Raw genomic sequence first — 24,946 nt, 5'->3', positions numbered from 1 at the left:
CGGCTTCAAGCCTTGTGATCTGAGGTCAGTAGCTATCTCTTCTGATGTTATGTTTTCTACCAAACCTCTGATGACTATCTTAAGGTTTTTTTTTTCACTTTTCAGTTGGTATGTGTGATATGGGAATTTCTGTTCATCCATAAGTCTGGTGAGCTGGCGGTAGTCCGTTGTTCCTTCGGGCTGTATGCGGACTCCTTCATCTGTGTTTTTCGCTGATGAGAACTTGATGTTATTGTTCTTCATCGTCTCTGCAAGTGACGACCAATTTTCCTTAGATCTCAAGATGACTGATGGAATCCTCTTTGGGCTGTTTCAATATATCTGTCTCTGTTCTTGCACCAGATAGTGCTGCGTTGTCATTTGAGATGCAAATTCAGGTTCTGCAGCAAGAGACTCTTTCTTTCTCTTCTTTCTGCTGACCTCCTGGTAATCATTAGAATCTACGTCAGTTGTTGTAGCGGGGGGAAATGACACTGGCATGTGTAAGGTTAAGAGAAAGTTCGGAGGTTTGAGGGTCTTCTGTCTCGACCTCCATAATCTGAAGGAATTCAACCTTTCCTGGCCATTTCGTGTGTAAAATATTACCGATGTGCCGAAAATCAGCTACAAGTTCCTTGAAAGGGAGATCCTCATACGGTGAATCCATAATTAAATGTAGACTTGAAGTGGGGGCAGGACCTGCCTTGTCCCTTCAACCACCAAGTGCTGCACAGGGCGGGGAAAAGGAGAGGGTCTGAAAAATTTTTTGAAGATGAAAATAAAAGTCTTACCTGCTCTGCTGATCGAGCACGCTGTTGACGCTACAGGAGAAACATCAAACAATCACTATTTTAATGTAGAAAGGAACTGTGGACTAATCATCAGTATTAAATTTCAAAAACTTTTATCATTGCTGTATTAACTATGAAGAGCGCTGAGAAACACCTCTGTACCAAAACCAAAAACTAGATCGAGATATTACCGAAATATCCCAAAACTTATTCCATTATAGGGAGTAAGCGAGGCCTTTATACCCTATCTAGTTTTTGGAGACAGTTCAATCTCCACCAGTAGCCAATCAGAGATGGCTCGCCCATGTCTATCACTAATTGTAGCAGCCACCGATGAAGAGGCTGGCAAACAAGTGCTGCCATATCTTGGTACCTAACCCTAACAAGATATGTTACTGTCTGAAATAATGTAGGTACTACGGTCGATTTTCTTGAATTTACGGGATAAAAAAACCCGAGTTTCCGGGAGGAAAAACCCGCTTGTCTGTGCCAGAGATCGACTAACTCTGGAATCGGTCAAAGAAAGGCTTAGAAAAAGTTCTTCCAGTCGGCGACTAGACTTGAACTGAAGTCTGACTTCAGGCTACCAAGCGCAGAGGACGCAAGTGCCACTTCCACTGAGTATATTTTATTAACCATAAAGCATCTACGTACAATCCAAATAAATATATATACATTTGTACATAGATTGCTTATTCTAATTGGCATTTTGATTTACATTTCTTGATCTTAATAATATATATTATGTACAATTTATTTTCCCTTATTTTTTAACATCAATAATCTGCTCAGTGTCTGCTACTTCCTACAGTCCTTTTTACATGAGTTGAGCAGTATTTTTTCTTTTAATGTAACATAACTTTACTATCCATGGAATTCTGTATTATGAATTTAAGTTACCAGTCACATTTCTATTTTCATAAATCATATTTTACTTATAATACATATAATTATTCTTTCGGAGACACTTCTTTATAGACCTTTGTTATGTTTGACTTGACGCTTTTACATTTGGACTGTAAACATTTTGAATTGTACATTATACATATACAGTTTGGATTATACAGATATAGTTTGGATTATACATTATTAACTTATCATGAAGTGTTAAGCGCTATTTACATATACCATATTTATACATACACATGTAGTTACTTTACATATCATAAATATTCTTAATATATAATTACTAAAACTTGTTTTTTGCATATCGTTACATGATTTATTGCTTCATTATTATGACTTTCAGATTGCAATTGTCTATATACATATGTAGTATTTGTTTTAACATAGAAGGAGAGGGTTACATTTTGGCAGAGATTTGAGTTACCCACCGGATCAGTAGAATGTCATCAAGTTCTTCCACTATATAAACTGTCATTGACATTTTGGATACATAAAAACTAAACTACAACCTCTATAGTTGACAAATATTATGCACAGAATTACAACTAATTACAGCATAAAGCAATTAATGTACAAGTGGTTATACAGTTTAATGAAAAAGTTTACAATATGCTTTTCTTTCGCTTATGTATATTTATTTTATCGTGTATATGTGTGTTTTATGCGTTTTTTTTAAAATTTATGGTGGGTCCTTTATTTCTATGATTTGCAGTTGTTCTTCGAATTCTGAGATGAGACCTATTTGCCACTATTGGTGTTTTGTTATTTTGTTTCTGTTTATGGTCTCTGTGATTGTTTCTTTTAATATGTTGTTTATTTTCTTGAGTATGTCTGGTCCTGTTTCCCTTCCGTAAATTTTGTCGCATCTGTATGTCCAAATCGAGTACATGGTTGTTATAATAATAAATGCTTTAGTTGTGTTAATGTTACCTTCGTTTAACCAGTATAATGTGTGTTCTGTTAAGGGTTCTTTGTGTTTTAGGAATGTTTGAACCGTGTTCCATATTTGGGAGGTGTGAGGGCAGTACATCATTAAATGGTAAAGTGTTTTTGGTTGGGGACAAAAATGACATCTGGCGGGACCTTGAAGAGGGATCCCTTTCGCTGTGCACCATATTTTGGTGGGCAAACAAGCGTGGTGTACTTTGTAGTAGAATGTTTTTAATTTTGGGTTTATGGGCAGATTGAAAGCTTTTTTAAGTGCATTTGATAGTCTTAGTGTCCCTCTTTCAATCTCCCGGTGTTGTGGTGGTGGTATAACTGTGCGCGTGAGTTTGATTTGTGCTGCTTTAGGTCTCATCTTCAAGAATTCGTTTATTCCTATGTATTTGTTAATGAAGTTGTAACCTTCCGCAATCTCGTGGAACATTCTCGGTGTTTTGCTATTCGAACGCGGTAGGGAACATATTACTTTGTCGGGCATTATCTTCTGCATATAATATATTATATATGCGCTCCACGCTTTTTCCTCCGTGTAAGCTCTCTCTATGATTTTTGCTCTCGCACTTAGAGTTTTTAGGTGTACATTTATTAAGCCGAGTCCTCCCGCCTCACTGTCATGGAATATTGTGGATCTTCTGATGGGTTCGTATTTGGAACCCCAGATGAACTTTGCGCACTCTCTGTGTATTCTGTCTACTGCTTGACCATTGTAGTTGGTATTGTTCATGAGGTACCATATCTTAGACAGTAAGTATTGATTGCATATTTTAGCTTTACTTGTTAGTGATAGTTGTCTGTGTCTCATCTGTGTAATTTTCTTGGTTATTTTTGTATGTGCAAGCTCTCATTGTGTGTTGTGTTGGATTTGTTCCCCTATGACGATCCTCAGAAGTGGTAGGTGTTTGTTTATTTTTATGTCGTTAGACATAGTAGGCCTGTTTACCCACCTACCGACGAACATCCCATGGCACTTGTGAAGGTTTACTTTGAGTGCTGACGCTTTTTCAAATTTTTTGAGTATGTTGTATGCGAGTGTGAAGGACTCGGCCGTAGTTACGGTTAGGGTTACATCATCAGCATAAGCGAGCACTTTTGTTTTTCCTTCACCTCCTATGTGAGTGCCCGTTATGCCGGGATGCTTCGATATTTCTCGTATCACCGGCTCTAAGGCGAGACCAAAGAGGATCATAGAGAGAGAGACTGTCTCCCTGTCTGACTGAGCATTTAATTTTGACCGGTGCAGACAGTTTCTTGTTTATGATTAGGCGAGACTCTGCTGTGGTGTAAATATTTGAAATCAGATTCTGAAATTTTTTACCAAAACCTGCAGCTTTGTTGACTTCATGCAGGTAATGATGACTCACTGAGTCAAAGGCCTTTTCAATGTCGAGACCTACCAGTAGACATGGTTGTTATGCTGCCTGGTAGTGCTCATATATACATCGAATTTGAAGGATATTGTCTTCTATTTTACGGCCTTTTATTCCGCAGGTTTGGGATTTGGATATGATCTGGTTTATGTGTCTCTGCACTCTTTCGGAAATAATTTTAGTTAAAATTTTTTGGTCTGTATTGAGGAGTGTGATTCCTCTCCATTGTGTCTCTTCGTTGTTTGCTGTGTCTTTCTTTTTGGGAATTAATGCTATGTAGCCGAGGTTGACATGTTCTGGGATGCTCTCCGAATTGTGTATTTCGGATAACATTTTCACAAATAGTGTCTCAAACAGGGGGTAGTACGCTTTGTAAAACTCCGCAGTGAGGCCGTCGGGTCCTGGGGATTTGTGTAATGATAGGGATTTTATGATTTTCTTGCATTCTGTTGGCGTGATTGGTGAGTCTATGTGTTCTGCCTCCTTGTCTGTGAGTCTTGGTAGTTGTGTCAAGAAGTTTTGTGTTTCTGTTTCGTCGTTTTCTTTTTCAGAGAATGTATTCGTGTATTGTGAGTGGAAGAATCGGAGGAGATTTGCATCTCCCTCGATTTCTAACCCCTCGTGTTTTATTTTATTAAATTGTGCTTTCTGCTTTTTTTGCTCTTCAAAGAGCCACGCAGCTTTGGTCCTTCCTTCATCTTGTTCCATTGTTTTTATTTTAGCACGAACCCAGGCCCCTTCAGCCTCTTTTATTTCAATTTGTTTTAGTTTTGGTCTGAGTGCATTAATGGCTATTTTATTTTCTTGAAGTGTTCTGTCTGTGTTGTATTTCTGAATTAGTTCTTTAATTTTGTTTATTTTTTCTTTGTTTGTGTTGTATTTTTTTTGTTTCCCTATCTTTATGGCGGCTTTTTTTACTTGTATTTTAAATTTGTTCCATGCCTCCGTTACATTTGTTATTTTTTTTATATTGTCTAGTATTTGTTTAATTTCCGATGTAAATTGATCTGTGTTAATAATACTGTTATTTAGTTTCCATAGCGGGTAGTTTCTGTTAGTGTATATGTTGCTGTCTAAGGTCTCAAGGGACAGTTTAGCCTTGATCAAGTGGTGGTCACTAAAGGTTAGTGGTGCATGGCAAACTTCCTTAACAGTGGACTTTAGATGCTGGCTTATGTATATTCTGTCTAGCCGTGAGGCATTGGTGGGGGAAAAATGTGTATACTCCCTCCGTGTAGGGTATAGTATGCGAAATGTGTTCTTTATATTACATCGTTGTATTATGCGTGTGAAGTCGTTCTTTGTTGAAGTGTTTTTAATTTCTTTGTCTATATTGTTGTTTTCAGTAAAGTTCATGTCCCCGGCTGCTATGATATTTTTTATGTTTAGCATTTTATTTCCAAGTGTTTCCCAGAAGTGTTTTTTGTTGTTGTGATTGGTAGGGCAGTAGATGTTTATTAACGACACTATTTGATCTCCCCAGACCACTTCAACCTCGAGGGCTCTGTGTTCTATTATGGTGCTGTGGGATATGATTTGTATGTTGCTTTTTTTTCTTATGAGTGTTGATAATCCTGCAATGCCATTACCTTGTGCTGGCTCGCCAACGATGTAGTAATGACATTGCAGGCTTCTGTGAAATTTTTTTTCTGTTTCTGAGTCTGTGTTTAGTCTCGTGTCTTGTAGCATTACAATGTCTGTGCGGTTCTGATGTATCATGTTTCTTAATAATTCCTGTGACTGCTGACTGTTTAGACCATTGCAATTAATGCTCACTATATTAATTGGTTTCTTCATAATTTTTGAAATCAGCAGATCTTTCTTCTCTGAGTTTTTACTTTATCTTTTTCTCTTTTTGCTTTTACATTAGGCGTAAATTTCATTTTGTTCCTTCTATGTGGGGTGAAAGCACTTGGGCTTTTTTCATTTCCACCCAGATTTTCTGGACTTATAGTAAGCTCCTCTTTATCATTCTTCTTGACAAATTCTTTTTTTCCTGCCATGACTTCTCTGCAATTTTGTTCCTGAGAGGTTATGCAAGATGTTACTGCTTCTTGCAGTTCATCTTTTCCGGCATTTTTTTTTTCTTCTGTAATGTCCTCTCTATATATATTTTTCTTCAGAGGTTACATGCGGTGTTCCCTCTTCTTGCTGCTTATTTGGGAGTATTTTTTTTTTGCTAATATCTTCGGATGTATTTTTTTCGTTTACTTTTTTCAGTTGCATGTCTTCTAAGTTGTTCTCTTGAACATCGTCTGCTTTTTCCAGCTCATTTTGTGTACTTGGCTGGTCTGCAGCCGTTCGTTTGGCTAACATTGATGCGTATGTCTGCCCAGGACATTCTTTCATGTTATGGCCTATTCGATTACACTGCTCGCATTTCGGAGCAGTGCACTCTTTTCTTAAGTGACCAATCTTCCCGCATCGAAAGCATGCAGTGGGGGCGTCCTGGGATGATAACTATTCCCGTCATTTTTTGAACATTTATGACATACGGTATTTCTTCAGTTTTGGTGCCTTCGTTCAAGGTGATGGTTACTTTTCTTTTGTTAGAAAGGACATGTGCCCACTCTTTGTCCCTGGTGTTACTGGTGACTTGTTCAATGCATTCGATTTTTCCAAATTTTTCGAAGTGCATTGACACAAGTCTGTTTGGGATTTGGGGGGGGGGTAACCAGTGTATAATAATATCTAGCTTACGATTTTTAGATATTGGTAGGATTTTGCATTTACGTTTACATACATCCAATTCTTTAGAATTTACAAACGTTTCTTTCACAGCAATGGATTTAAAGGAAATAAGGAAATATAATTATATTTGAGGACACCGAAGTGCCAGACATCTGAACCTCTTACCTTGGATTTGAGGCTTTCTATGATGTCTTCCTCGGTGTACGGGGCTCCAGCTGGGTCGCACTGTAAGATGCAGGCCTTACTCCAGTCCAGTTACTCGGGCAGGTTTATTGAAGATATGATGTCTACGTTGGTATCCATGGAAGAGACTGTAGCGTTTCCCGATAAATTATTCTTCGATCCGTTTACTTTGGTGAAGTTCTCTTGACGAACGGCCAGACTAGGGGCGGTCGGATTACTTGACGATGTTCCCGAGACAGTAACCATTTTCACGGAAAGCATTTAGCAATCGTGGGCGAGGGCACTGATAATCGCCTTACGACGCTCTTAATCCTTCAACAAAGCACTAAACGCTATGGACGCGGAGCACAATAAAATACGTCTGCTCTGGTCAGAGTCCAAGCAAAAAGTGTGCCACTTCCACTGAGCTACACAGGCCTTGCATTTTGCACATACATGACACTAAAATGTTATGAGTTTTGAACCTTGTATGTGTGTGATTGATATACACATTGTGGTAAAAAAGTAAAGAGTCAATTCAAATAACCTAAACAACGAACAAGGATGATATTTTCTTGTTCGTTTCACTCAACCCCTAATAGAGTTTTGACACAACAGTGGAAAGAGAAACATTACTGCTGTGATGGTATTTCATACTGCAGTCACATTCTTCTGAATGCTATAAATCGTGTCGAATTGGCGTTCTTTTAAACTAAATTTCAATTCGGAAAACGGAAAATTGCTACTAGAACCAAGCACGGGTGGGGGGATAAGGAGGTTGACTGAGCACTGCAACTTGGTTTTAAGAAAGAAATATCTGAAGATTGATCACTATGTGAGCAGGTGCGTTGCTATTTAAAAGCAGCCAACTAGACTGTTTCCATTCTGGTGCACGCACATGATTCTTGCCAATAAACGCTTCAATACCTCTGAGTAGTAGTCACTAGTAATAGTATTTCCTGTTGGAACGAATTCCTTATGGATTGCCCCTTTGTGATCGAAGAATGCCATGAGAATATATTGCTACGCGATTTCTGGAAACTAATTTTTTACTTCTTGGTGAATTCGTTGATTTGTCTTTTGGTCTGATGACTACACTCTGCAAGCACCTACTCTAGTTGCTAATATTGCTATTTGGGAAACTACGTTTCCCATCAGCTGTTTGAACAAAATCTTTGCAAGCACCTGGATATTTGCCATCTGGATGTTTCCTCATCACGCATCCCTGATTTTTGAGCTGCTAACGAAATTCTCTCTCTCCCGCCCTCACCCATCCTCTCTCTCTATATATACAGCTATTAATTCTTCTTCTACGTCTTATTTTCCTTAGCGAGGACAGGTTGAGTCCTTGGGGGTTAAGTGCATTTCTTTGTTAAAAGTAAGCTCTTTCATATGCCAACACCTTTTGAAAGCCCATTGCAGTTCTAATGGCTTTGTGCCATGTTAATTTTGTTTTTCCTTTGTTATTGTACGGCATATTAATACACCCAAGACCAGGCGAGGAAGTCTCTCTCTCTCTCCGGGTCCATTCTCACAATGTGGCCAATCCATTGGAGTTGATTTTTAATTGTGTTAAAAAACTATCAACTGTGTCTTCGAATTTCATAAAACTGTGTTTTAACTTGTTAAAAAATTCCAGCACTTATATATTCTGTCCAATGAATTCTCTTTATTTTCCCCAAGCGTTTCATTTTAAATGCCAACAGTTTCCTCTCTGCTTCTTTTTTTAAGGTCCAAGTTTCTGGTAGAATTATACTTTCGTATAATTTTATATTTAGAGTTGTAGCGGGAATTCTGTTGCTTTTCCAAATGTTATTAAGTTTATCAGATGGGGTGAGGAAAAAAAAAAACTAAATTGTATGTATTGCTTTATGTATTAGAACGAATAGCTGTCTGAAATGGAAGAATATATTAATTTATTTCTTTAGTTTATTTGATATGCTAGCTTTGGGGAAATGAGCAGGCTCACTCAGTTATGTTTTTGCGTCATCTTTGCGGGTATTTCAAATCGTCTGTTGCGTTTTGTCAAGCGTTAGTAGTTCAAGAATATCATATTAATATAATTGAAGATACTTTTGAGTGAAAATGGCGTGAAAATGGTTATGGAGTTGCAATTGTATATTAACATCGAATACCACGAACCTTCCTTATGGAAAAGAAACAAGAGTGTCTGTCCTCAGTAAAGTTTTATGGATGGAAGAATATTGCAGTAGGTCAATGGGAAAGAAACAAGTAAGTGTTTTGAATAAGAAATTTGAAATGTATTTTTAAAGCTTATGTAACGCATTAGGGTAGAATAGCTGTCTAAATATTTAAACCTTCAATAGTTGAAGTAGAGAAAATTATAAAATAGCTCAAAGACAACAAGGCGCCAGTTACTGATGTAATAGTAGTCGAACTCGTTAAATATATGGAGAGTGAATTAACTACTCGTATACATAAGCTGGTAAATTCAATATCGAAAAAAGAAGAGATACCCGCAGAATGGAAAGAATCGCCATATAAAAAGGGAAACAAAAATGAATGCGAATGTTACAGGGGGGGGGGGGGGCATCTTCCATTTAATCTGAGTGCTGGTAACCAGATGATGCACATAGTATTTTAATGGTTGCTTGGTGTACGGAAAAAATTTAAAAAAATTAACCTCATTGGTCATTTTAAATCTTCAAGTGCTGTGTTTTTTCCTAGTTTTACTTTGTATATTATCAGGGAATATAGAACTATTATGTGCAGGATATAAACACTTTCTATTCCATGCTAAATGCTTATGCAGACATTCAGCAGAACTACTCATGTCTGACATGTCTACTGCTCATGTTATTCTTATTGTATTCTCCATATACCTGTCACTGAATTAGAAATTTTTAGTTTATATATAGGCATGCTAATACCAGTCCTGTTCGTTTCCCTCTACATAGTTTGGTGAGATATCAGCCAGAAACAACCTTCGTTAGATGCTTTGGTCAATTGCTACACACACAGGAAGTTCTGTTTGTCCGTACAAGCCTTCTCATGCTAGTATCATTCTTATGGTAGTATGGTATCACTCTTATGGTAGTATCATTCTTGACAGATCTTAGGACCACAGTTACACCTCTTAACAAGCAAAGCAGGTTATTTTCCCCCCGATTAAACACTTCGGATGATCTCAACTTTTGAGAAACCAGTCAGCTCTTCTATTTTTTTTCAAAGTTGTGGCTTCAGCCAGATGGAACTTGCAATAAGCTCATTATTGAGCTCTGAAAGATCCTTTGTTTTTTCTCATTGTGATCAACATTATTGATGATTACTAACCAGCAGCATTCTTAAATAGTTACCTGAAACGTATGACCAAGTATTTTGCATATACACTGTGCAAATGACGTTTACATACATGTGCATAAAGGTTTCTAATTCACTGAAGTCATTAGCCACAGTAGAAGGTCATTATTGGCTGATTGGTCTTGCTTTCTTGATTTCATGTAATTTTCATGACTTGTGGTCAGCCTATTTTTGCTACTCTGGAGAGACACAAACCATGTGACATTGACTGGAAGATTTCTTAGGGCATATGCAAAATTAAAATATTGTGAAGATAGAACTGCATGAGTTTAACTGGATATAATGCAAAAGCATTCTTGATCAGCAAGAATTCTTTTTAAACCTCAACATAACTGGAGCTTAGCAGTGAAAAGGTTAATAAAAAAGATCATTAAAAAACATTAATGGAAAAAATGGGTATCCTGTTCTAAAACAAAATGCAGTCTCCTCTGTGTAGTCAATGCTGCATCTTTAGTGGGACAGGTGAAAGATATTCTATAAGAGAAAGTTTTAATGGATGAGAAGTTCAATTATTTTTGTAGTTGCTTGTGTATGTGTGTGTGTGTGTGTGTGAGAGAGAGAGGAGAATCAGAGTTGGTCTGCTTATTTTTGGAGAGAGAAAGTGGAACCCTCTCTTCTTGATGTTGACAGTATGTAACAAATAGTAATGTTTTTTTTTTTTGATTCCTGATGTGGAGGAATAGATTCTTGACCTTTTGAGTAATGTTATTCTACAGATGCCTCCATGGAGTGTGAAGGCTAAGACTCATTGTGGGAAGCCAAGCTATCAATACAATATCTATCATACTTCTCCTTGAAACCATTAACTGACAGTGCACTCATAACTGATTCAGGCAACCCATTCCATTCGTTCACCACTCTCCAAATGAAAAATTTAGTTCAAATGCTAACCACACTCTTAACAAACTTCAGGATTGACCTATTGTTCTACCCCGTCCCCAGCTGAAACATCCCCCCTGCATCAATCCTGTAAAATCCTTAAGTAACTTAAATGTTTCTATCATGTTATCCTACCCCCCCCCCCCCCTCTCCTTTCTGCATCAGCCAACTGCTACAATCCCCAAACCCTCAATCTATCCTCATAGGGAACATTGCACCAACCACTCACTATCTTGGTTGCTAGATTCTGGATCCTCTCCACCACTTCCTCATCCCTAAGAAACCCAGTTGATCAAACCTGAGCACAGTAATCCAGATGTGGTCATATCAAGGCTTTATACAATGGAATAACTCCCTTATCTCTGCTTGTTAGTGTTTTTCAATAACCAAGTAATCCTGTGAGCTACTCTGGCTACTTGAGCCATATGCCCTCTGAATTTCAACTCTCTATCTATTATTAACCCCAAATCATACATTTGGCCTATGATTTTCGTGGCATACAGTTCCCTCAATGTGGTACACAGCTTGAATCATGGATGTTTGTGATTGTCTTTAGCTGTGAGATGAATGTCATCACCTGGTGTGAGACCACTGCCCCATCTATTGGATGCCTGAAGTGGCAAAAAGCTTCATTTGATCTCTAGAGCAGGGTTTCCAGACTATATAAAAAATAAATGAAAAATACAAAAAGTATATATAAAAAAATCCTTTATCCTATGGTACAAAATGTATTATAGGTTTACAAAATACCCAAACATGAAAAAAAAAATTGCTTAACTTTACACTTTTCCCCATTAAATTGACATCCATAATGTTTTGCCCATACTGTCAGCCTATTTAAATCATCCTGCAAACTCTTTACATTACCTTGATTAACTATTACCTTACCTTAAACTAGCATTATCAGCAAATAGCTGAATATTTCCCTCCAACCACAGAATCCTGCAGCATACCACCAGACATCTGCCTTCTCTTGCATTCTGTTCCTCCATATACTACTTTTTGCTATTTGTCCATTCAGCCTCCCTTTTATCTATATCACCAGTTTTATATCCATCCCCATTTGTTGAAGTTTGCATAACAGAGTTTCATGTATCCTGTCAAATGCCCTTTGAAAAATCCAGCAGTATCATCGTCTAGACATTCCCTTTATCCAACTCAGCTGTCACTCCATTATAAAAAGGTAGTAGATTGAGGCATGACTGACCCTTTACAACGTCATGCTGTCCCTTATAGAGTATCATATTCCATTCCTGAATCCCATTCCTGAATTCTCTTTTTGACCAATTTTCTAGTACTTTTACCATCAATCCTGAGATATTGATTGATCTATAATTTGCTGCCACAGACTTAGATCCTCTTTTGTGCAAAGGAATTATTTTGCCCTCCTTCCACTATGTTGGGACTTTATCAGAACTGAGATTTAAACAGCCTAGTTCAGTGGTGGCGAACCTTTTTATGTGGGCGTGCCAAAAATTTGCAAATCGGGTTGCTGTCGTGGCGGTGCATGCAAAAATTTACCAGTTGACTTGCTGACGTGCCAGGCAGTTTTTAATAGGGGAAAATTAATAGAAAATTAATCTAACTTAATTTATTTAAATATTTATAATATACATATTTATTTATAATATTTTATAAATAATATTTTTTTTATTTATAATATTTATTTATATATAAATTTATAATATTATTTAGTGTAAAATTGATTATTGTATTATTAAATTGATTTTAATGATGTTCGTTTGAAAAAAAAATGGTAGTAAGAAAAATATTTATGCATTGTAATTCACCGTAGAAATCAGCTGAGCACGGGGAGCAGCACAAGGATGTCAACTTATCGGCGAAATGCTTACCATATTTACTCAAACATAACTTGTCCTCACGTATAACTCACACCCCTGATTTTACTTTATGAAAAAGACATTAAAAACTTTTGCATATATCTCACACATGAAAAATGTTTGAACATTGGAACTTTTTTCACTTGGTTAGACTATAAATTATATATTTAGTTTAATCCTTTATTCAAGTGTAAGCAAACAAAGTTTGTACCTGAAGTATCTTCAGGACTGGTGCAACTCATGGCAAGGGTGGACTGACTTCACATCACTTGCCTTAGTATCCCATAATGCAAAGCACATCTCCTTGCAGACATGTATAATGCTATGCATTAAGGGAAGGGCCACTACCCAGACTGGTTTAGACCTTTATTGAGGTCTCGTCAGTGGGAGCCTGACCCAGAAGTGGTGATACTAAGGTGGAAGTAATGGAGAAGTCATATTTAGCTATACCAGTTGCCAAAAGGTGTCTCACCTTATTATTAAATTACTCTGGATTGGAGAATGATGTCGAAGTTTATTCACTTGGTTAGACTATAAATTATATACATGCGTCTTCTGAAAAGTTCTTGGCCTAACGATGAAAAAAAAACGAATTTATAATTTCAAAATTATTTTTATTTTTCAAATAATCTCCCTTAAGACTAATACATTTATTCCAGTGATGCTCCAACACCATTATCCCATCCTTGTAGTAGTTCTCAGTAAGATCTGCAAAATACCCATCTACAGCTGCAATCACCTCTTGATTCGAAGAAAAACGTTGAACAGCGAGGAATAGTTTTAGTTTTGGGAAAAGTAGAAGTCAGAGGGAGCCGAATCTGGGGATTAGGGCAGATGTTCCAACAATTCATACTGCAGATCCCTTAATTTTCCCATTATCAAAACACCTTTGTGGGCAGGTGCATTATCTTGATGAAAGATGATTTTTTTCTTCTGCAAACTGGTCTTTTCTCACAAATTTTTTTTGTCTAATCTGGTTAAAAGATCAGAATAATATTCCCTGATTATTCTTTTACCCTTTTTCAAGATGATTAATAAACAAAATGATTTTAGCATCCCAAAACATCGATGCCATGACCTTTCCTGCTGATGGAACCAACTTTGTCTTCTTTAGCGTTGAACAACTGGCTTCTATCCACTGTTTCGACTGCTGTTTGGATTCTGGTGTGTAATGGTGAATCCAAGTCTCATCCATTGTAATAAATCAATGAACAAATCAGTTTTATTCTTGTGAAAACACTCTAAGCACTGTTCAGAGATTTTCATGCAAGTGCGTTTTTGATCTGCACAGCACCTGTCTTTGCACAAAGCTTTTTCATTTGCAATTCTTCATGTAAAATGTATCCTACATGTTCTTTTAAAATGCCTATAGTCTTTCATGCACTTTGACTCGCCGGATCATCTAATATCATATCGTGCACTTGATCAATGATTTCTGGTGTTGTTACACTTTTACTTTTTGACGTCCTTCACATGGATCATCCTCAAGGCTGGTACGACCACTTTTAAACTTGGTAGCCCATTTCTTAATTGTCAAAAACGAAAGAGAAGAATGCCCATAAACGTTTATGAACTTGGAATGAATTTTTTTTGGCGTTAAACCTTCTTTTATAAAGAATTTTATAACCGCATGATGTTCAATTTTATCCAAGACTTTTGCTTCAGACAGTTGTATAAAACAAACAAACTTGATAGAATGACTTACAATTTCACATGGATGTTTATATGACAGATGAACCAACTTAGGAAAAAAGAAACATCTTGTCGATAGTGTTGTCATTTATGTTTGAGGCCGAGAACTTTTCAGACCACCCACATATTTAATTTAATCTTTTATCCAAGTGTAAGCAAACAAAGCTTGTGCCTGAAGTATCTTCAGGACTGAGGCAACTCGTGGCAAAGGTAGACTGACTTCACATCACCTGCCTTAGTATCCATAATGCAAATCACATCTCCTTGCTGACATGCATAATGGGAAGGATCACTACCCAGACCGGTTTCGACCTTTATCGAGGTCTCATCAGTAGGTGCCAGACCCAGAGGTGTGATACCAAGGTTGAAGGAATGCAGGTCATATTTTCACATCTTATTATTAAATAACTCTGGATTAGAGAAAGATGTTTGGAAGTGTGACACCTTTTGGCAACTGGTATAGGAAACATGACTTCTGCATTACTTCACCCTTGGTATCACCTGTGGGTCTGGCTCCTACTGAAGAGACCTCAATAAAGGTCGAAACCAGTCTGGGTAGTGACCCTTCCCTTTATGCATAGCATTATACATGTCTGTAAGGAGATGTGTTTTGCATTATGGGATACTAAGGCAAGTGATGTGAAATCAGTCTACCTTTGCCACGAGTTGCCCCAGTACTGAAGATATGTCAGGCACAAAATTTGTTTGCTTACACTTGGATAAAGGATTAAACTAAATATATAATTTAATTTTTAAACATGTTCACTTTGAGGCGATAGTAACTCGCTCCCTGCGGTTAACAGCATGCCCTACCCAACAGCCAAATACTGCAGATGCAAGAAAAAGAAGTAGTTTTATTGTATCCCCGAATAAGGTACGGAGCCATTTGCAGTCTGTGTAATATCTTTCTCAACAAATAGTGCAATTACAGATAGCTGGAATGAAAACGATGCTAGCTAATGAATCGCATGTACCCTCTCACAGAAACTATGCTGTATAGACTCAAGTAAAACCATATGTTGCACGGGAAACACAGTATCTAACTAAAACTATTGTCCAATTTTTCAATTACCTAAAATAAGTGTTTGTTTTATTGCATTTGAAATTCTTGATGTCACTATGACAGATCACAAAGGCGAACTTCAAATAAAATTCTACCACGAATTGAAACATGCTATATAATGTTTGTGTAAGTTCATCTGCCAGCTCAAATAAGCAGCAATAAAATTCAACCAAGGGTTGAAACTTTGTGTGAGTTGAGCCTGCCGGTAATGAGAAGTTCCATTGGAATGATAAACGACATCCCTTCATGAATGTGTTAAAACTAAGAAATATATAGTGAATGTTGGCATGACAGTTTCAGATGTTATGGAATTCGGTTGAATAAAATTAGAATGTCAATCCAAGAATTGTTGATTGCCTTTGTAGGTCGCGATTTCACCAATCATATGCATGACTTCATAGCTGCTCTCTCGTGTAAAACAAAATTTAACTTATACGTATTGTAACAATCTAAAAACAGGCTGAATGTTTATAAGTGTATATATATACCTGTAAATTGTTGATGTGTCAGCAAAATTCTCAGACATGCCACCTCTGGCACTCGTGCCATAGGTTCGCCATCTATAGCCTAGTCAAAGGCATTGCCATTTCCCATGTATATTGTATTAAAGTGCAATCTGATATCACATCCAGTCTTACAGCTATATTTGTATTCAGATCTTGTACTATTCTTAGTATATGCGATTCATCAAACTCTGTTCTCACTTCTCTGTCATCACTGTAAATGTAATTATGTAAAAATTGTTCTGCTGAGATCATTTTATCAATATTTTGACAAGAAAACTCATTCAGACTGTTATGTTGATATAATTTTTCACTGTTATGAATAACGTATTTTAATTAGCTGACCTCTCATAATTTTTTAACTCTTTTATTTTCTTCTTAAGTCCTGTTGTTCTAAGGAACATGAAAAAATATTTAAAATGTGAGAATAGCAAACCTCTTTTGCCTGAATTCAAATCTAGGTATGTATTTTTTTTTATTATTTATTTAGTTACTAATTAATTTTCAAATGCTTACCTCAAGTCCGTAAATATGATCACAGGCCAATCCTGCTTAATGAGCCTTCATTAACAGTCTGTACTTGAATGACCTAGAAATTGAATTAATAGATTGTAAAAAAAAAAAAAAAAAAAAAGTCCTGTATTTATGTGGTTTTTCTAGCAATGCATATCAAATCGTTTCCCCTGCATACCACCAGTGCACTCTCCCCATCACCTTCAATCTCTGAGTCATGCATTCTGTTTCTGTTGTAAATCAGTAGCCACTTAGATTTACAGAATGCTTTTTTTTTTATTTTATATATTATTATTGCATGTATATCCACAAATCTTAAACCGGTAGGTGAGCTCCCATGCATAAAAGAAAGAATACTAGCTGTAGACTGAATGTTGAAATGGATATTATTAAGCAAAGTGTTGTGTGAGATAGACATCACTGTGTACTTGGCATGGTAGATGTGAAATGAAACACATTAGGAAACAGTTCTATTCTTCCTTTAAAAAAAAAAAGTCACAGAAAAAGTAATCATGGGAGAAAGGAGCATAATGACTACCTTTAATCAGGACCTTTCTGTCTCTAGACACCTGTTATGGTGGAAGATGATCAGATGGCAGTGAATAATTTAGTTTTTCTGTTTCTTCTTCATTTTCTGATACCTGTAAACCAGTAACTTAAATGGGACTTTTTAAATGTTTCTTTTAATTTTTTTAAAATTTTTTCTTTAAATTTTTTAATTGCTGGCCTGGTTGGCTGAGTGGATAGTACAGCCGCTCTCCAATCAACAACCTGTTGGTTTGAGAATGGGCCATGGGTGTATGTAAAAGCTTCTTCTGGAGCTGTTAGCTCCTTGAGTCTATAAAGGCTTGTTTGCTTTTTTTTTTTTTTTTTTTTTTTTTCAAAGGCCTCTCAGTTCTCATGTTGTAAATACATTTGCACTGTATTCCTATGTATATGTTATAGTAAGTCATACCAAGTGGATTTATAGAAAGTTTAATATTTTCCATTTGTATGGTGGGATTTTTTTTGTTTCACAGTACCAGTTAAATCTTGGACAAGTCTTATGGAAATTTGGTGCTTGATATTAATTGTTTATCAGCATCACATTTTGGTCCCTCATTATCCACCTATAACAAGGAACTGCCCCATACTACATGTTAAAATCGTTTGGGAATTGTGTTGTAAGTGAATACATTGTTGGGACAGACTTCAAAAATTATTATTCCAAGGCACTTGGAATTGTCACTCCATGTGTAGTCTTAATTTTAAATTCTATGAAATTTCTGTTACATTATATTTATTAAATTACATTTAATTTTTAATCAGAACAGATGAAGATTAAATCACAGTGGAAATTGCTTTTCACCTCAAAACATTTTAATAAATTTCATAGGGTCTATCATTAAACGGTTTTTATTTTTTTGACGAGTGAGCTGTTTTCGAATTTAGGTTATATAGTTGTTTCTTATGTTGTTTATAATTTCTGACAGTTTTCTCATAATTTGATTTACGAGGATGGTGGTTAGAATGGTGTAAGATGAAAGCAATTCCTTCCTACGAACACTGCTACAAACACGATATTCCTTGCTACAAACACTGCACAACATCCCATTTCCCATGCATAATTCCTCAGATTTTGTGTATTAATTTCTTGACCATTTACACCTACTTAATTTAAAAAAAATATCACATTAAAAAAATGTATAAAAGTGAGTCAAGTATATGACCAGTTATACTTGACTAAGAGTCACATATAAGTCTATGTTACTCCTATTCATGAACACATTTACCAGCACACAAGCAGCATTGATCTCCTTTCTACAAAACACCTTTATTCCACCTTATAACTCCAGGCTATCTGCTGAGTATCTGCTTAATGACTGGCTTTTCAGTTCCAGATATATTCCTTTCCCCACAGGAGTTCTTATATGGTTAGCCACCAACCAATTATCACCTAGTGGTCACTTTCACCATCTGGAGCTAGATTTGACATCCCATTTACAATATTTTCTGAAACAAATGTATTTATTATAAATGGATGTCAAATCTAGTTCTAGATGGTGAGAGTAATCCTTAGGTTCCTTTTCTTTAATGGTACACAGTAATCAACATTCATTTCATTGAAATTATGGAGATTACAACTGTTAAGAATAATTACTTTAATTTCTCTACATTTCAACCTTCATATTAAGATCATTCATCATCTGGTGTATATACACACACACATACAAAGACAAGCTATATTACATTTTAAACAGTATGCCAGAATGACAATGATTTGATAAACCATCATTCTACTGGCCTGACCTCTAGGTGGAAAGAAAAAAAAAAATCCTACATCAAAGCTATGTCCTATTTACAACTGAAAAGGTCTGATAAGCATCTAGAACAAAAACGATGTTAAAGAAACTGATATAACCACAAGAAAGAACATATCTTAAAACCCTTTAATCCTAATGTTTTCATCAAATTGTAATAATCTGTTCTTTTTCTTTTAGGATACATAAGAAGAGTTTCTTTAATATCATTTTTGTTCTAGGTGTTTATCAAAACTTTTCAGTCCCCCCCCTGTGTATAACATCATCAGAAACCAAATTCATAGTTTTAATTCAGCAATAGTGGTGGCCTAATCAGTAATTTAACATAAGTGTTAAGGCTAAGATCCTAGATTAATACACTCCTAAATGAACTCTTAGAACCAAGTTATGTGGGTAGAATATGGGTTATCCATATTCTTGGGATTTTTAAACCATCATAATTGTTAAGATTAGAGTGGTTAATTAGAATTTCAGAGCCCTCTTTAAATTTTTGCTCATACCACATTTTTGTGTGATGATCAGAAATGCCAGATTTACCATAGTTATTAAATTTAATGTTTTTTTATTTTTATTTTTGATAGAAACGGTGCATGCAGTTTCACTTATTTGAGGCATTACAGATACACTGAATACAGTATACTCCAGGGTAGGCCAGTGGTGGAGGTGGATCCTTGAGGAGTTGAATAAGTTCTTTAATTTGGTAGGAGGTTTAAAGGTGGCATTAAAGTTGTATTTCTGTAGTATTCTGTTTATTTTATCTGCCTCTTAATGTATGGAATGGCTACAGTTTTATTGTATTTTTTTTATTTTTATTATTAGGTGCAGTCTTGTGAAGAATTTTGTTGATGGTATTTTTGCTGTAGCTAATTTTTAGAAAGGTATTGCTAATAATTTTTAATTCATGTTCAAGGTGCTCTCACTGGAGTGAATCTTTAAAGTTCTGTTTTTTAGTATGTCAGTGACACCAATTTTTTGTGTTGGGTGGTGGTAGTTTGTTGGCCAGCATGTGTAGGCTTACAGTAAACAGAGAAGGAAAGACTGCCAGAGGGAAGACACGTGACAAGTGTATCTAGAAATGGAAGCTTGTTTCAACTTCCAATTTCAATTGTGAATTGTTAGTGTTGTTTAAGTGGCTAAGGAAAGTGTCTAATATCTGGTGGGCATGTGGCCAGATAATGAAATATTGTCAACATAACTAAGTAGGGATGCCCTGAATATTCGATTTTACTTCGGTATTCATCAGCTAAAGCATAAAAATTTCTATTAGTCAGTGTCATAACAAACACAACCAATTGGTAAAAGTCTCCCTTTATCTTTTGCGATTGTTCAAATGGAATGGTTTCCAAGGCTTATTCCGTAGCACATTTTCTCAGAAAATTTCTTTTGGCTCTAGCTACTAGCTTATTCCTTGAAACAGTTTTTTTTTTTTTTTTAATTAGTCAGAAATATTTATGAAGAAATCAGATGTATAGAACAGTGTTCTCCCCAGAAATTTTTACTAGCCAGGTGTACAAAAAAGATACTGCACAGTATTTTCTATTATTTGTAAATACAACCCCTCTAATAACAGTGAAAGCTTCAGAATTTCAGTTTACCATTATCTTCATGGAATACCACTGTTGGATTCTGATAAAGGAGAAATTTAAATTATTAATATTCCTTACAGAATCCAACTTAATCCACCATACCAAAGGCTATACTTGTAAAAAATTATTTGATGTTAATCCCATGATTGTAAATTATTATTTATGTAATTGCCTTGAGTTTATTTATTAAATTTTATTAATTAATCTAAAATATGTGTTAGTAATGATAGGACCTTGTATTGAAATATTATTCTGTGTATTGATTATTCCTAATTTAATATTATGAGGAATGGTATATATAAGTTTAATATGCCTTATGTGAATTATAATATTTTGATTTTTTATTTATCACTACCGGTATGTAAAGGTATAATGTTATGCAATATTTCTGTTTTTATTTTATTTTGTTTGTTACTATAGAGACGGGCTAGAAATAGCTAGCACGTGCATGGATCGCAAGATATGGTATTCAACTGCAGAGAAGGAATTGAGATAAGAGAGCGTGAGAAACAATTTTGAGCGTGAAAAAGGAGGAGGTATATAAGCTGAGAGCGGAGAAAACCGGGGGCTACAAGACAAAGGGGAATATGAAAAGCAATTTTGCTTCACCCATCTAGCCAGAAATGTTAATGTTAAAACCGGGTGGGGGGGGCTCTTCTCTTTTTCAGGACTGACCATTCAGAGACACGAGAGCATGGAGTATAGCACAGACAGATGAGGAGAATACTAGAGGCAGCAAAGTGAATGCAAAGGATTGCTGTGTCTAGAACTTTAGTGCTGTAATTGGACTATTTAAGGACCGGGAAAGTAATAGGCAACTGAGAATAATTCTAGAAGTTAAAGAATTACTACGTGTTCCATTAGTTTCATGGAGCTTTAACAGAGAGCTGAATTGGTCGAATAGTGTTAAAGAAGGAATGAGCATTTTCCTTTATCCAAGTACGTCCATACACGTGAAGTGCGACCATTAATAGTTCAGTTATCATTGAGAAGATTTATTCTAAATAGTGTTGCCATAGTGTGCTAAGTAAATATAGTTACAAAGTATGCCCATAGTGAATTTGATGAGCAAAGGATTTATCCGGTAAGAACTGTCCAATTTTATGTTACTTCAGTGCAGAGATGTATGTGTAATTCCTCCTGTTATTCCCCACATTAACTATAATGTTTTTTGCTGAAATCAGCCGGAGTATGAAAGGGTATACTCATGAAGCAGTTATTGTCACCGTTAATGTATTGAGACTTTACTGACTCTATGATAATAGTAAAATTCGTTATTAAGAGATTTTGTGATATTGAACTCTATTAAAAGTCATTTTAATATTGTGAAAGCCATAAGTCTGATAGCAGAATGCCCATAGAGACCGAATCTGTAAGATGTTGTGACCAGTTAAGCTAAGACATTTATATTATCTTGTTCTCAGAATTGAGCTTATATGTATAATATATAACCCAGAATTAAATGTTTTGTTTTGATGATTTTAAAATTGTGTTTGCCTGAATCTCCTTTGCTGCACTGTTCATGAAATTATCGGACCTAACGGGAGCTTCAAAAATAAGAGATAAACTCAGTCTACGAAGAAAATAATATTGATATAAATAAAATTAGTTGATGCTTGGTTTCACTACATTTCATTAGACTTTTGAGATGTGGTGTTACAGAAGGCTGTTGAGGATATCATACACTGAAAGGCATACAAATGAATGGGTGTTAGAAAAGATTAGTAGAACTTTAAGGCTCCTTAAGGATATTGACAGAAGAAAATTAAAATATTTTGGACACATAGAAAGGATGGAAGGAGGACTTCTAAGAACAGTAATAGAAGGTAAAGTTCCTGGATAAAGAGGCAGGGGTAGACCATCAATGAAATGGATGGATAACGTGTGTGGAGTGACTGATCTTCAGAGAGTTGGGGCTGCCAGAAGGGCAAACAACAGGACTATATGTCGCGGCCTAGTGTGGAACATCATCGAGCATCGGAGTGACCATACGGCATCTGTAGATGCCCAGTGAACACAGACAGACAGACAGTCTAAAAATATAAATTTCTCTATATTTAAATTAGTAATCAACCAGCAACTTACTACTTGTTTAAGAACAGAGTTAAAACAAGATGGCGGATCAAAAACAAGGAAGTACGATCCAACAATGCTGACATCAATATAATATTAATATTGTACATATAACTTTAGTGTTTGTTACATACTAAATAAATTTCAAATGAAAAAAGTTTCCATCATATTTAACTGAAAAATGTAAATTCCAACATCCATATAAACAAACAAATCTTAGCATAAACAAGTGAATCTTCAATAGAATATTATAAAAACACATATTTTGAATATGCAAGTTAAGAAAGATGCTTTTTCATTACAAATTAAAATAGTAATTTTATTAGAAATTACTTCAAACAACGATAATATTTTATATAATAATTATAACAAACAAGACTAGGATTTTTCTTATTTTCTCATTCTCTCTCTATGTTCACTGGGCATCTACAGATGCTGTATGGTCACTCCGATGCTCGATGATGTTCCACACCAGGCCTCGCCATGTAGTCCTATTGTTTGCTTTTCTGGCAGCCTCAACTCTCTGAAGATCAGTCACTCCACACATGCCATCCATCCATCTCATTGATGGTCTACCCTTGCCTCTTTTTCCAGGAACTTTATCTTCTGTTGCTGTTCTGAGAAGTCCTCCTTCCATTCTTTCTATGTGTCCAAAATATTTTAACTTTCTTCTGTCAATATCCTTAAGGAGCCTTAAAGTTCTACTAATCTTTTCTAACACCCATTCATTTGTACGCCTTTCAGTATATGATATCCTCAACAGCCTTCTATAACACCACATCCCAAAAGCAGATATCTATTCCTAACCTTTTCTGACATCTTCTGAACAGCAATTCTTCACATTAATAATGGATCCCAGGTACTCAAACTTGCTGACTTCCTCAATTCTTTCTCCATTAAGATATACTTGTTTCTCAAGAGCTTCTCTGTTTGTTTTTCCTTTGAGAACCATGATCTTTGTCTTGCTAGAATTGAGTTGAAGTCCTCTGTTATTACTGATCTTGTTAACTTTGTCAAGAATTAGTCCTAGTTCTTCCATGTCATTACAAAGGAGTACTGTATCGTCAGCATACCTCAGATTACTGATCAATCTACCTCCTATCGTAATTTCTGTCCTGAGCTCATCCAATGCTTCACACATGATGTCCTCTGCATATATACTAAACAAGTGAGGAGAAAGTAAACATCCTTGTCTAACTCCTTTTCCAACTTGAAGCCAGTCAGTCAATCCAACACCTGTTCTTGCTGTGGCTTCTTGCTCCTTATACAGGTTGGCTATCAACCTGATAGTGTGTTGAGGAAAACCCATTCTTTTCATTACTTCCCACAGTTTCACATGCTCAACACAATCAAAAGCTTTAGAGTAATCTAAGAAACACATTACCAGAGGGAGTCTGAATTCTTTATATTTTTCTATGATCTGTCTAAGGCAAAGGATCTGATCTCTGGTGCCCCTACCTTTCCTAAAACCTGCTTGTTCCTCGGGCATCTCTGCCTCAACTTTGGCCTCAATCCTATTTAGCATGATCTTTAATAAAATTTTGCTTGCATGAGATATCAAACTAATAGTTCTATAATTCTTGCATCCTTTCTTATCACCTTTCTTGTGTAGTGGTATGAAAACTGACTTCTGCCAGTCTCTAGGCCATGATCCTGTATCCCATATCCTTATAATCAATCTATGAAGCACTCTTATCCCTCCATCCCCTGTGGCCTTAATTAACTCTGTTGGGATTTCATATGCACCTGGGGCCTTATTGCTGTTGAGCTGCTTAACTGCTCTTTCAACTTCATGCCTAAGTGGAGGAGGTTCCAAATCAAAATTTTCTTGGTGGGAGGACTCTACATTTTCTTTATCCACTCTGCTGTACAGTTCCTCACAGTATTCTTTCCATCTGTTTTTGATTTCCAACTCTTCTGTTAATGATCCATTCCTGTCTTTGATGACATTCGATTTAGGCTTAAACTTGTGCTTTAAGTCACGAACTAAATTAAACATCCTTTTATAATTATGCCTTCTCATCTGGAACTCTGTTTCTTCACATTTATTAGTATAGAACTTTTCCTTGTCCTGCTTGATGGCTCTTCTGATTTCTCTATGTAATCTCTTGTATTCTTCGGTCCCTGTGTCTCTTTCTTTTTCCAACCACCTTCTTTTGATTAGTTCCCATGTTGAATCTGATATTCATGGGTCTCTTGGTTTTCTTATTGGGCTGAGATATGTCTTTGCTGTATCCTGTATTATCATCCTGACACCTTCCCCAAGCATTTTTGGTGAGATTTTCTCATTGGTCTCCAAAAAATCATCCAGTCGAGTTGATTTTTTCTCATAAA

The 24,946-nt window shown here is 36.0% G+C and overlaps 1 protein-coding gene across 5 annotated transcripts in view; it reads left to right on the top strand.

The window, feature by feature from the left end:
• Positions 1-24,946, top strand: part of LOC150104450 (DNA-directed primase/polymerase protein-like) — a 369,024-nt gene that overhangs the window by 78,723 nt on the left and 265,355 nt on the right. For 2 of the 5 annotated variants that reach the window (XM_090395149.1, XM_090395148.1), the window contains exon 2: positions 16,524-16,601. In XM_090395149.1, coding sequence (XP_090251275.1) covers positions 16,543-16,601 — 59 coding nt within the window. In that variant the 5' untranslated portion in view covers positions 16,524-16,542. Of the gene's footprint in view, positions 1-8,711; positions 9,074-16,523; positions 16,602-24,946 lie in introns of those variants that run through there. The other 3 variants (XM_090395150.1, XM_090395147.1, XM_090395146.1) reach the window with 3 other exon arrangements.

This window comes from Typopeltis vanoorti, chromosome 7 (genome assembly GCF_054136105.1).
Source record: "Typopeltis vanoorti isolate ZY-2024b chromosome 7, IOZ_Tvanoo_1.0, whole genome shotgun sequence".
NCBI lineage: Eukaryota > Metazoa > Arthropoda > Arachnida > Uropygi > Thelyphonidae > Typopeltis > Typopeltis vanoorti.
The sequence above is the reverse complement of the archived record's forward strand: the minus strand, read 5'-3'. Positions and strand labels throughout refer to the sequence as shown.